Below are 11,745 nucleotides of genomic sequence, written 5' to 3'. Positions count from 1 at the left end.
CCCCCCCCCCCCGCCCGAGTTAGTCGAGTCTGGCTCTAAAAGCATCTTTAAACCTCGTTCGGATCTCTCGATGGGAAGAGACAATCGCGAGATACTTGAAGCCGCGGGACCAGAGATACGGTGACGGACGCGGGTGCGGGAGCGTGAAAAAAATCTGCGAGGGAAAAAAAGAGCGCGAGAGCGCGGTGCGCGAACGATTACCGACACTTCGGGAAAAAGAAAAAAAGCGGGGAACAAAAAAAAAAAACGACGCGAGGGAAGAGTGAAACAGACGAAACCACCATCGCCCCGAAGAAGAAAGATTAAAGAGCAGCTTGTACGCCCTCGCCGGAATGATGGATGCGATCTCCCGAGACGCGGGCGCCGTTCGCCAAGTAGGTGGAGACTTCTATTTCCATTTCCCCCGCGCGCAACGTTGTTTCTCGTTTCCCTACCCGTTCGTCTTTCGCGCACCGTTCATCCCGCGTCCGTTCGCACGTTGTACGAGTTTTAATCGACGATACGCCATTACGCCGATGCTCCGTCAAGCGAGAGAGAATCGCTCTTGCCGCTTTAGAAAGAAAAATCATATCCCTCCCGAAAGTATTCCTCTCGACGAATATCACGCAAGTACGCAGGCGTCGTAAAATTTCAACACACCTCTCACGATCGCCATTCGGGTACGTCGTCGTATCACTTTTGTAATCGTCGATCGTGTAAGGTGATTAGTTTTTAAAAATTGCGACGCGAATCTTCGAAGGCAGGTTTGTCACACGGGCTGCGAGAGGATAATCGGCGTTTTGCGAGCTCGCGCGCGCGAACAACAATTTAAATGGTAATTCAATACCACACCCTCTTTGCAAAAACCGAAAACCGCGGGATGAACGGGGCGACCCGGCCGGGATCGCCGCGCCATTTCATACCCCATATGGCAAAAATGCATCCACGCAAGCGGAGTGCACCGCGGCGAGGTTCGCACCCGCAAAAAGCGTTAACAAGGCTGCGATGCGAGTCCAGCTAATTCTATAACTTCGCCCTCATCCCCTCATCCCCTAGCCGGCTCGCGCGCCAGCCTCCTTTCTATGTGTCTTATGAATAGCACACCGTCCGAGGCTCCGAAATGTTCCTTCCTTCCTTCCTTCCTTCCTTCTTTCCTTTCTCGCCGAGTGCCGAGCCGATCGCCTCTCGTTCTTGCCGCAAAATACCGTCAACGGACTCCCGCCGTTCGGGGACGGCGGTCGGCCGGTAATTATCTCCCGGCTGTGTAAAAATAATAATTAGCTTCCATCGTTGCATTAATTAAAGCGCCTCTCTTTCGTCCGGCTCGACCGTCTCCTCGCGCCGCGCTTTCGCAAGGGGAGAGTTCCGCCGTAATTACACGTCCCTCGCGGCACTAACCAGTGTCCCACAAAGGTGACCGCGCGAGTTGTTCACGCCCACGACACTCGACTTGGGTTCGCGCGACCGCGCCGTGCCGTGGCATGCTGTCGCAGCCGATGCTACTCCGGATATCGGACCGCGTTCGAGCCGCTAATATTCCCTTTTTCTGTTCTACAATTCACCTCGAGAGACGTACTTTACGAATACGCCTCCGATTTAGACGGAAATAATCAAGCGTCTCGATAAGATTTGTATAAGAATATCAAGCTAATACATAGTATAAATAAAAGGGAGCATTCAGCCGCAACACTGTGTTGATGTCTTGAGCGAAAAAGTCGTATGTATTTAAAATTATAATATAATAACGTAGACGTTTCGGCCAGGATTTGTGACCATCGGTCGGTACATTCAGAAATAAAAAAAAATGTCAAAATTAAAAGCATCAAGCTCAGATTAAACGATAAAGCTAGTCGGAGAAGATTGTAAAACGCTTTTCAATTCGTTTATGGTACGCAATAACAGCGATAAGAGTGATTTGACGAAACTTGAAGTTGAACATTACTTGATCGCGAATTATTCTCTATTAGTAGGATTTCTTTATTAAGTAGGATTCTTTATTATACGAGAAGTAAAGTGCGACCCCGTGTGGCAAATACGTAATTTACAGATTCACGCATATTTTTTGACGCAAAGCTCGCAAGTGCGAGTCCGAAGTTAATAGTATAAAATTAAGCAAACAAGAATTGGAAAACTTTTTGAAAGAACAATTACTGACTAAAGTGTGTGACTGAATGTGAAATTGTGGTGCTGAATGCTTTATTTATATTTTTGTATCGATAGCCTTTTACAAAATTTACAACAAAGCTAATAATGTTCAGCGTTTCCACAAAAAGCATCAAGCGGAAAAATATTAAGCGTACAAAATTTTCCCCTTCTCCGCAATTGTATATGTACGTAATATGTAATTCAGAAAAATTCGTATGAATAAATATGTTATTGTTTTTCCATAAAACGTAAGTTCGATTAAACCGAGAGAGAAAAGAGAGAGAGAGAAAAAAATTGGGAAAAGACAATCAAGACGGTACGTTAAATATTATATATGTTAGTCGCCGAAAATGCGGCGGTAGCGCACGATCATTCCCAAGCTGAGGAAGGCGTACGTACGTACTTGGTAGGTATTTGCCTGACTGAATTGTTGACGCACCTGTTTGAATTGTTCTTCGAAACTCCAATTAGTTCCAGATTGATGTTGATTATTTACCGATGCCGCACGACTTTCACCCTCACGGGCTTCTCCGTTATTCCTGGAGTTTCCTTGCGACTCTCCGTTATTCCGGCAGCGAGGCGGCGGGGATTCGTTGGGCTGCGAGATGGAAACAGGTCTGGAGGCAGCCAATGCTTGATTATCACCGATTTGATTCCCGAGACTTCCCGCAATTTGCGAATGGTTGTTTTGCGACGGTTGCGGTAACGCTGGCGGTGGTAGCGGCGGTGGTGGTGGCGACACGTATATAGGTGGAAATATGGTACTGAAGTTATTGGTTATCGCAGCCTGTAGAACCTCTAAATTACTTCTTTGTATTATTTCTGCCTCGGAATGTTGCTAAAAAGAAATCATTAAAGAGAGGATTAATTAAAGTCGAGCGAATACCGCGAACGATATAAAAATAATTTTTATCGAATAATTAACTGACTAATCAAGATCCCTTTTTCATTAATAGGAAAAACAGGGCGAAGATTCATTCTGTGTGTCATTTAAAAAAAAAACTGATAAATTAACTTTTGCTAAAAAAATATATTTGCGAGTTGTTACAACTCTAATTAGTTGCAATTTAGTGAGAAGTGCAATACAAAGTATCAATTATCTTCACTTTCCAATTTCGCAAGAGATTCTCTTCAATTTCGCACTGCGGATAAATACTATTGTGCACAAGATCACGATGTGACTTCTTATCAGAATACCGATCGTAAAGATATTTATTTGCCCTTGCCCAGATCTCTGTCGTCCGATTTGAACTGTTGCTATTGTCGCAATGACAATTCATTTATGACTGTCAACGTCCGTTGTTGCGACTATCTCATGATTTTCTACGATTCGTGTCATTCTACCTCGGCACTTTTGTAGGTCAACGAACGCTCGAGCCTGCCGAGGCAAGTTTTATGACGAATTATGCGACTGCTTATCTTCACGGAAACTCAGCAGGGCGAATATGATAGAGAGAGCTCTTAACAATAAGACTATTTTTTTTAACCTGCATGTGTTTTCTCTCGTTGGCGCGCGCGCGCGCGCGCGCGTCAACAGGAGAATACTCAGCAAAACAAGAAATGATAGTTACATACTTAACGAGATGCGAAGAGAGCGATAGATTAAGTATGTAGATAACATCAAGTTATGTAGATAACAATAAAGAGAAATGGTAAGACTTCTCTTACTTACCTCCAATCTGAATTTTGCTAGCATCTGTGGATGATGCACGCCCATTAAAGTGCTCAAATGCCTTATTGGAGATGCACCTGGATCCATCGTTTGTGAATTGACATGAAGCTGCTGTGAGAGTAAGTCATCTTCATCTTGTGCCTCATCCTCCATTTCCGAATCATCATCCGACTTCTCTTCCTGATACTGAAATCGTCAAAGAAAACACAAAAATTATGTAATTCATTTCGTTCAAAATAAAATTCTACTTCGTATTAGATCGCATATATCCATACGTAATCATAAAGATATGCGCAATGCACAAGCATGTTGTTCTTATCATTTGGAAACGACACGATAAGTTATATGTATTATAAAAGCGAACGATAATTTTTTTACTATGATAATTGACTATTCTTCACTAATATTTTTATACGTTGGTTAACTGTGTGTGCGAACTTTTCCTACTTCCTCTACCTTCCGATTCATACTTCATCGTCAACTTACGATCGCGTGAAAATTTCACAGCCGATGTTAATTGCAATTCGTGTTATTTGAAGTGAATAAAAAGTAGCGAAATTTATCGATAGCGCAATATCAGCGATGCATGCATGTTTAATCGTGGACAGGAAGGGCAGATAGCGAGGCATTAAACATTAATTAGGAAAATGGCGAACGCGATGAGTTATATTACACCGAGATAGCCGCTATCAAGTAACATTATTATGCTACGGGTGTCATAAGTGTTTTACGGTTGTGCCCATTGCACCGGAGCCGGCATAAAAATGTACAGGTCACATTACTGGGAACGGAAATGGCCATCGTTAAAAAAAAAGAGATGGACACTCCATATTTTTTCCTCGTCTGAAATTAACTCGACCTCTCGATAAATGTCTCGCGCGCGACACTCTCAGACACGGCGAGCATCGACTCGCGTTTACTCATTTTCCGTGCGCATGAATTTTTGCTTCCTAGATAAGATCACGAAATATATGTATATACGTTTTAAACCCCAGAGAATAAAAAATCTTTAAATCTAATCTATCTAATCTCTACATTTTATAGATATGTCGTGCATATTATAATTAAATTCATAATGTCAAGTTATACCTAATTTGTTATTTTTAATTTATTATTTCTATAAGTCGTTACTGTTCCTATTTATTCCTATTAATTTATCTGCAACAACGGAGTTGACTAATTTATTACTATATTCGCTAGTCAATTTAACTCGTGATATTACTGCCGTAGTTTAGTAGTTAGTGTTTCAAGACCGAAAAATCATTTCGGCGCGCGTTTCAATGTACTACGTACGTAGTACATAAATTTACACAGAATCATACAAGCATTTAAGATCCAGCTGGAGACCGTTTAAGGCATTGATATCTACAATTTGTGTTATAATAAATATATTATGTTAACTAATTTAATTCAAGAAAATGTATCAATTTTAATTCAAATTTAGTTTACCAGATGCATATGGATATTTACTTTGAAACAAGAGAAATGGATTGATTTATATTTTGGCATACATTTGGAAGGTGAAAATAACGAAATATTAAATTCATGGAATCAGATTACTATTGCTCCTCTAACATCTAACATCTACATATTTCACATATATATTCATCTATCTTATTTTATCCATAATCGAACATTACAGAGATGAAAACAAAAGAAGTGGAGATTCGAAAGGAGAGAGACTTCACTATTTTAGGGAGTGTTCCTTTTATCTAAAAGAAGATGCAAATATATTCACCGAAGCTTCGAGTATATTCAAATGGCGAAGAAGCGAGCTTTTACCTGGAAAGGGCGGGCTTGAGTAAATATATGTTTATCGGGGATGCAAGTGGATTCAACGGTAAATGTACCAATGTCTCGGGCCCAATCTTAAATGGGACTACGATCGAAGGACAAGGCATCCCGATGGGCGAGGAGTGACAAACGGTCTCTCTCTCTCTCTCTCTGTCGGCATTCTGAGCACGTGTGATAATATTGACCCTCCACGGTGGTGGTCGGGAACGAATGAGCGGCAAAAAATAAAATCCTAATCAAATACGAAACAAGTTCGTTTCTGAGATTTCGATCGGAGATTTCAACCTGTTATTAAACTCGCTTATATATTTTTATTTCACCTATATCTTCCCCCATATTATCTATCCAATTAACGAATTACATTACAATATATTTCTTATACGTAATTAAAATTACAAACAATCAAGCATTAAACATGCGCGGTGAAAGATGTGCTTCCAACGAGAATTTTACGTTAAGGGTGTCCCAAAATTAACGCAAGATTTGAATTTGCCGCTATTTGTGCAGTAAAGTGTTGGCAACCCAAAAAAAAAACAATTTAACAGCTGACAGTTTAGGGTTAGTGAAAATGAGTTCGTTGAATGGATTATTGAATCATCAACAAATGGATGCTGATTTTTCGAGCAAAATCATCCTAAGCGATGAAGCACATTTTCACCTTGATGGCTTTGTTAATCGCCAAAATTGCCTCCTAGATCGTGTGATTCAACACCATTAGATTTCTTTTTATGGGGTTATTTGAAATCACAGGTCTATGTCAACAAGCCCACAACCACCCGTGCATTAAAGGAGGAGATTCAACGCTGCATCAACGAAATTCAGCCACATTTATGCAAAATGGTCATGGAAAATTTCGACAAACGAGTGCGTATGTGCATGCAAAGCCGTGGAGGCCATTTGCCCGATGTGTTATTCCACAAATAACCCTATGTACTTTATAATTCAGTAAAAAAATAACAATCAAAAGACTAAAAACTGTGTTTTCTATTTAATTCAAATCTTGCGTTAATTTTGGGACACCCTTTACTATATCGGATATCAATGGTACGTATGTGTTCAATGTTCAAAGGCTCATTCCGTTAACAAATCGTGGAAGTCCTTGTGTGTTCCGGACGCAAGTGTTTACGAGAAAAATATTGTTGAAATCGCCGCGCGTCGGAAAGAAGGCGCGAAAATAAATTACGGTGGTTAGCGCTGTGTGGCATCGTTATTCTCACTGCGGCGTGGGGCTACGAATTATATCATTCAAGTGTTTGCGGACGGTACCGTCATTACAATAATCACGGTAGAGCCGCATTCGAGGATGCCATTGTTCTAGTCCGAACCGAGAAATCCTCGCACGTAGGTGTTTGTTGAATCTTGCATGGAAAGTGATGGAGGAAACACGCCGGTTGCGTCCGTCGACGCAACGAACGTCCTGAAGTGGATGGACATTCAACTATTATTAATCGGATTAGATGTTTAAAGAGTGTCGTACATAATTTTCGAATTAATAATTATTACTAACTGCGACTCAACTTTATCGCTAATATTTATTCTATCGAGACTTGGAAACTTGCGTGAATATTCGATTAATTAGGAATCGCGCCTTATTTTCCTCGACGTTTATACCTCCGCGAGGAAACTATGTCGTAACGATCTATTTTGGTTCTTGTCATTTCTGATAGCAATTAGAGGCGAATTGAATAGATCAACACGGATGATCGATAGAAGTAAAATTGTCGCTTCGAACAAACAATCGATGGGCACAGTTCGCTCTTCCCCCACCCCTCCCCTCCTCTCTCTCTCTCTCTCTCTCTCTCTCTCTCTCTTCCCCTTCTCTCCCGCCTCCCACTCTTCCTCTTTTCACAATCCACGGCGCTGTGGTTTCATAAAGACACTTTAACGAGATTTAATATATCCTAGGCACGACAATAGCTAAATTTATCGAAGGCCAAGTCGTGGCGTGTTACCCTTTGCAGCCACTGAAGATAGCAATGTCCACCGTGATTTATCGCCGCACCATCACCATCTGATTGTTTTATTGTTTATACTTTATACTCTTCGAGAGTGCTTACTCTCTTCAACAAAGGCTCGTGGGTGCGTGCGGCGGCATGTAAGTGTGCACGCGTTCTCGCGTATACACTTGTGTCTCGGCGTGGCTTGTAAATCATGCCTAAATGCTCCAGGCACTGTATACGACTCTAAATATCCTAATTACTGCAAGACTATCGCGTTGAATTCAGAGGGATCAGTTATACGAATATCTATCAATTTGGATTATCAATCACAAGAAAGTTCGTATAGTTCGTTATTTATATTAGTTATATAATTTCATTAAGTTACTCGAAGTGCGAGTAACACTTAATTCCTTTCCATCGTTATAATTTTACAAGAATACAATATGTATAGTGAAATGCAATTTTTATATCAATGCAGGTCGGTTTGTTAATCGTCTAGATGATCTGAATCTTATGTACCTCTAGTTAAGAAGAAAAAAGTTATTCTTACTTCTGTGTACCTTCAAGATATTTATATTTACAACTTTAATCTACCTAGTTAACATCGCGTAGCTTTTATTAAGTGCGACAATCTGCTGTGCACATCGAAAATTATGGAATAAACATGGTACGCATTGGTCGAAAGAGAGAGGCATTAATTAGATATTTTTCAAGTCATTACATAGATAAATTACTGTTACTGTTTTATAGCTTCACGAAATAGTCTCGAAATAATCTCGACTATATAGAAGAGGATAATATTATCGGATGTATACAAATTGCAATGTGAAAAGATTTGAAAAAAAAAAAAAAAAAAACTTCTCTTCGAGTTGTAAAAAATAACACAGCTATAACAAAATTATATGATTTGCACACATTTGTAAATACCAAAATTGTCAGATTTTAAATGACTTATGCAATTTTTTTATGTTACAAAAAACTGAATTGTATTAAACTCATGAAACTTGGCGATTATTTTCAAACTTATCGATAGTTTGAAAATAATTTTCTATATATGCAGATAAGCAGCTGATATTATCGTACAAAAGTACCGACCATCAAGACTGTCGATCGAATCGGTCACGGCTGTTTGGTCGAAGAGTATTTAGTTTAGGTTTCATGGATGGCATTTTGCACACATGTGATTTAAATATATAACGATTAGATATAACCGCGCGAAATGAAAAAGGAATGAGAAACATTAGCGCGTGAAAAGTATTATATCGTAAAGGCATTATTATCAGATAAAAAATATTATATGTCGAGAATTTTTCTTAATTGAGAACAGTATATGGCAGTAAAGAAGCAGAATTGATCAAAGACAGAATAGAATCAACAAGAAATAACGAATCAGTGAGCGTCCCATCAAGAGACATCGGAATTATAAATTATCTTGAAAAATAATGCGCGATAAATGTGTAAAACGTTTTTATGTATGTGCATATTTCGCGATTTTACTGTGCGATACCATTAGATATTACTAAAAATAAATAGTACGGCGAAAAAGAAAATAGGTATGCAAATCAATAGATAGATAAACGGGTGACTATTGATGACGATCGCGAGATAGTGCCGCACTATAAACGTAGCAGTTATAAAAGGTGAAAAGCAAAACAAAGTGTACGTATAAATTTTGAAAATCACTATTAAAATGGCAGGAAGGGAACTAAAGAGCGATAAGTACTACTCTACGGTATACGAGTTGTTACAAATCATTTTTTCCGCGATAAAACTTGCCGCGATAGCTAACAATCCAATCTTTTTGCGCTATCACACGTAGTTTCATTTCAGTATTCTGCGCGCCCCCGCGTGGGGATTATTTATTCGTCGAGTCATCACCCAAATAAATATATTCGCCCGAGAGAGAATAGAAATATCGACGCGACCGTAGCGCAGATAATTTCTGATGCCATGTGCGCAAGAAAATAGATATGCCGCGTAACGTGCGAACGCGTGAAATAGGATGCGTTATCGAGAACGTTATCGAGCTCATTTCCTCGGTAACGCCGAGAAGGTACGAGTCGCAAGCATATCGCGTCGATATCGAAGGAAATGACTGTAAAATAATTGCTTTACATATTGTACCGTGACTCGCTGAGTTTATCATATTCCACGAACGCGAGGTACCGCGATTCCCGCGCGTAACCGATAAAAGCGTGTATACGCGATATAGGGCACGCAATGAATTCAAAACGAAGACTACCGAGAGAATTCGAAATGGCGCGACGCCGCGGTGATTAATTGCGCGCTGGGAACTTTCCCCCCACTCGCGGGAGGTCAAATAATAGCGCTATTGCGGAAAAGAAACGCGCGCTTGCATCGTGAGGCTTTACCGTGACAGACAAATGGGAAAAGTCGTCGATAATGTACGCGCGTTTACCTCGAAGAACGCACAGGGACACGATTTATATGCGCGAATTTTACAGTCCGAATTGTATTTCGATACCTACTCTCGTTTACTCAGTCGCGTTTATTATCTACTTTTGCAACAGCTCATCAGCGTCTGAGTATCTATTAGGTTGTTCGGAAAGTAATTTCGTTTTTTCCCAACAGAGGACTTATTGTATTTTTTCACAGCCAACTTCACACTTAAGCCGCATAATCATTATATATTTTGACAGCTGATATAGCAAGGGTTGCTTGTGAAAAAAGTTCGATTGATTCTACGCAGTAGTTTTTGGTTGGTGCCCTATCAAATATGAAAGTAAAAAGCAGCATTTTCGGCATATTTTACTTTTTTACTATCGAAAAGGTAAAAATGCTGTTCAAGCAAGAAAAAAATTATCCGATGTGTATGGAGAAGATGTATTGACAGAACGCCAGTGCCAAAACTGGTTTGCAAAATTTCGATCCGGCAACTTTGATGTTGAAGATGCACCACGTTCTGGAAGGCCAGTTGAAGCTGATGAAGACACAATAAAGGCATTAGTTGATGCCAACCGGCGAATAACAACTCGTGAGATCGCTGAGAGATATCTTAAATTTATCGAATTCGACCGTTCATGATCATTTGAAACGCGTCTGATTGAAAATCGTCTTCCATTTTCACAAGGAAAAACGAAATTACTTTCCGAACAACCTAATAGTTTTCATTTTTCTCGTGCTTGTTATACCTGACTTTTTACTGCAACAACCGCGCGCGTTATGGACAATTGAAAAAATTCATGTATTCTTGCAGGAACTTTCGATGAAAAAAAAAAAAGAGGGGGAAAAAAAGTACGGTATCGTTACACGAACCGTCGTGAGTGAGATTCATCGGCTCGTGGCGCCCATCGAGAAATCACGCGGGCGATCCGCAATACGACGTTGGATAGAAATGGAGAAAGAGAAGAGTAACGATTCAACGAATGGCCCCGGCGTTTATCGATACCCAATAAGAATGAAAGTACGAGTACCTACATGAGTTCCCGCAGGCCCTCCCGCGGTGCTCCCACGCAGGGATCACGGCTTCATCGGTTGATCTTTTTCTCGTATGCGCGCGCGACGAATACGCGTGTAACTCTACGGTCCATGAAATAAATTCATAAGCGCCCGATGATAAACAGCTCGGAAACGGAGCCGTTTTGGCAGATCGATCGATTTAGATTGAGAGATTACCCCCGGTGTCCACCACCGGGTGAACGCGAGACCGCTGATTTATCGGCTCCACCGGGACTCTTGTCAGGTATATAAATTCATTGACCATCGCAATCGTCATCGCCGTAATCGCTTTTATTAATCAATATCGCCGAGAAAGCGCATCGATCAGAACTGTCTATTTAGGTGAAATGTCCTCTGGAACACAGGGAAGCTACGTACAGGGAAACGGTATCAATAGAATAATATTTTGTACGATAACGTTTTGTTTCCATTCCTATGTATCATTCTCACTGCGTGACGCTGTTATTATTACTTTCAGCTCTAAGGAATAAGGTAAAAAAAAAAAAAAAATGCCCCATAGCTTGCGGAAATCTTGGGGAAAAAAATGTGGGCTGAAATGGAGAACAGGTAACAGGCTTAAGATTTGACCGAATCGATGGCTTCCCATGTGTTTCGAGATCATGGACCCGAACCTCGTCAACTTTTACCACACAAGCGCAAATTATATTTATCGATTCTTACGTCAACACACATTCGGGACGCCCTCGTGGGAGACATTTGTCCAAAAGTAACGTTGTCTAGATTCGCACGAGTACG

General features: G+C 40.6%; 1 protein-coding gene across 4 annotated transcripts in view; it reads right to left on the bottom strand.

Annotated features, from left to right (window-relative positions):
• Positions 1 to 11,745, bottom strand: part of LOC108746616 (AT-rich interactive domain-containing protein 3C-like) — a 184,679-nt gene that overhangs the window by 64,217 nt on the left and 108,717 nt on the right. For all 4 annotated transcript variants that reach the window (XM_018483494.1, XM_018483495.1, XM_018483497.1 and 1 more), the window contains exons 2-3: positions 3,797 to 3,982; positions 2,564 to 2,962 (exon numbers count right to left, since the gene is read on the bottom strand). In XM_018483494.1, the coding sequence (XP_018338996.1) occupies positions 2,564 to 2,962; positions 3,797 to 3,949 (552 nt within the window). In that variant the 5' untranslated portion in view covers positions 3,950 to 3,982. The remainder of the gene's footprint in view (positions 1 to 2,563; positions 2,963 to 3,796; positions 3,983 to 11,745) is intronic.

This window comes from Trachymyrmex septentrionalis, unplaced genomic scaffold, assembly GCF_001594115.1.
Source record: "Trachymyrmex septentrionalis isolate Tsep2-gDNA-1 unplaced genomic scaffold, Tsep1.0 scaffold182, whole genome shotgun sequence".
In the NCBI taxonomy this organism is placed as follows: Eukaryota; Metazoa; Arthropoda; class Insecta; order Hymenoptera; family Formicidae; genus Trachymyrmex; species Trachymyrmex septentrionalis.
Note: the sequence above shows the minus strand (reverse complement) of the source record. Positions and strands in the feature narration are given on the sequence as shown.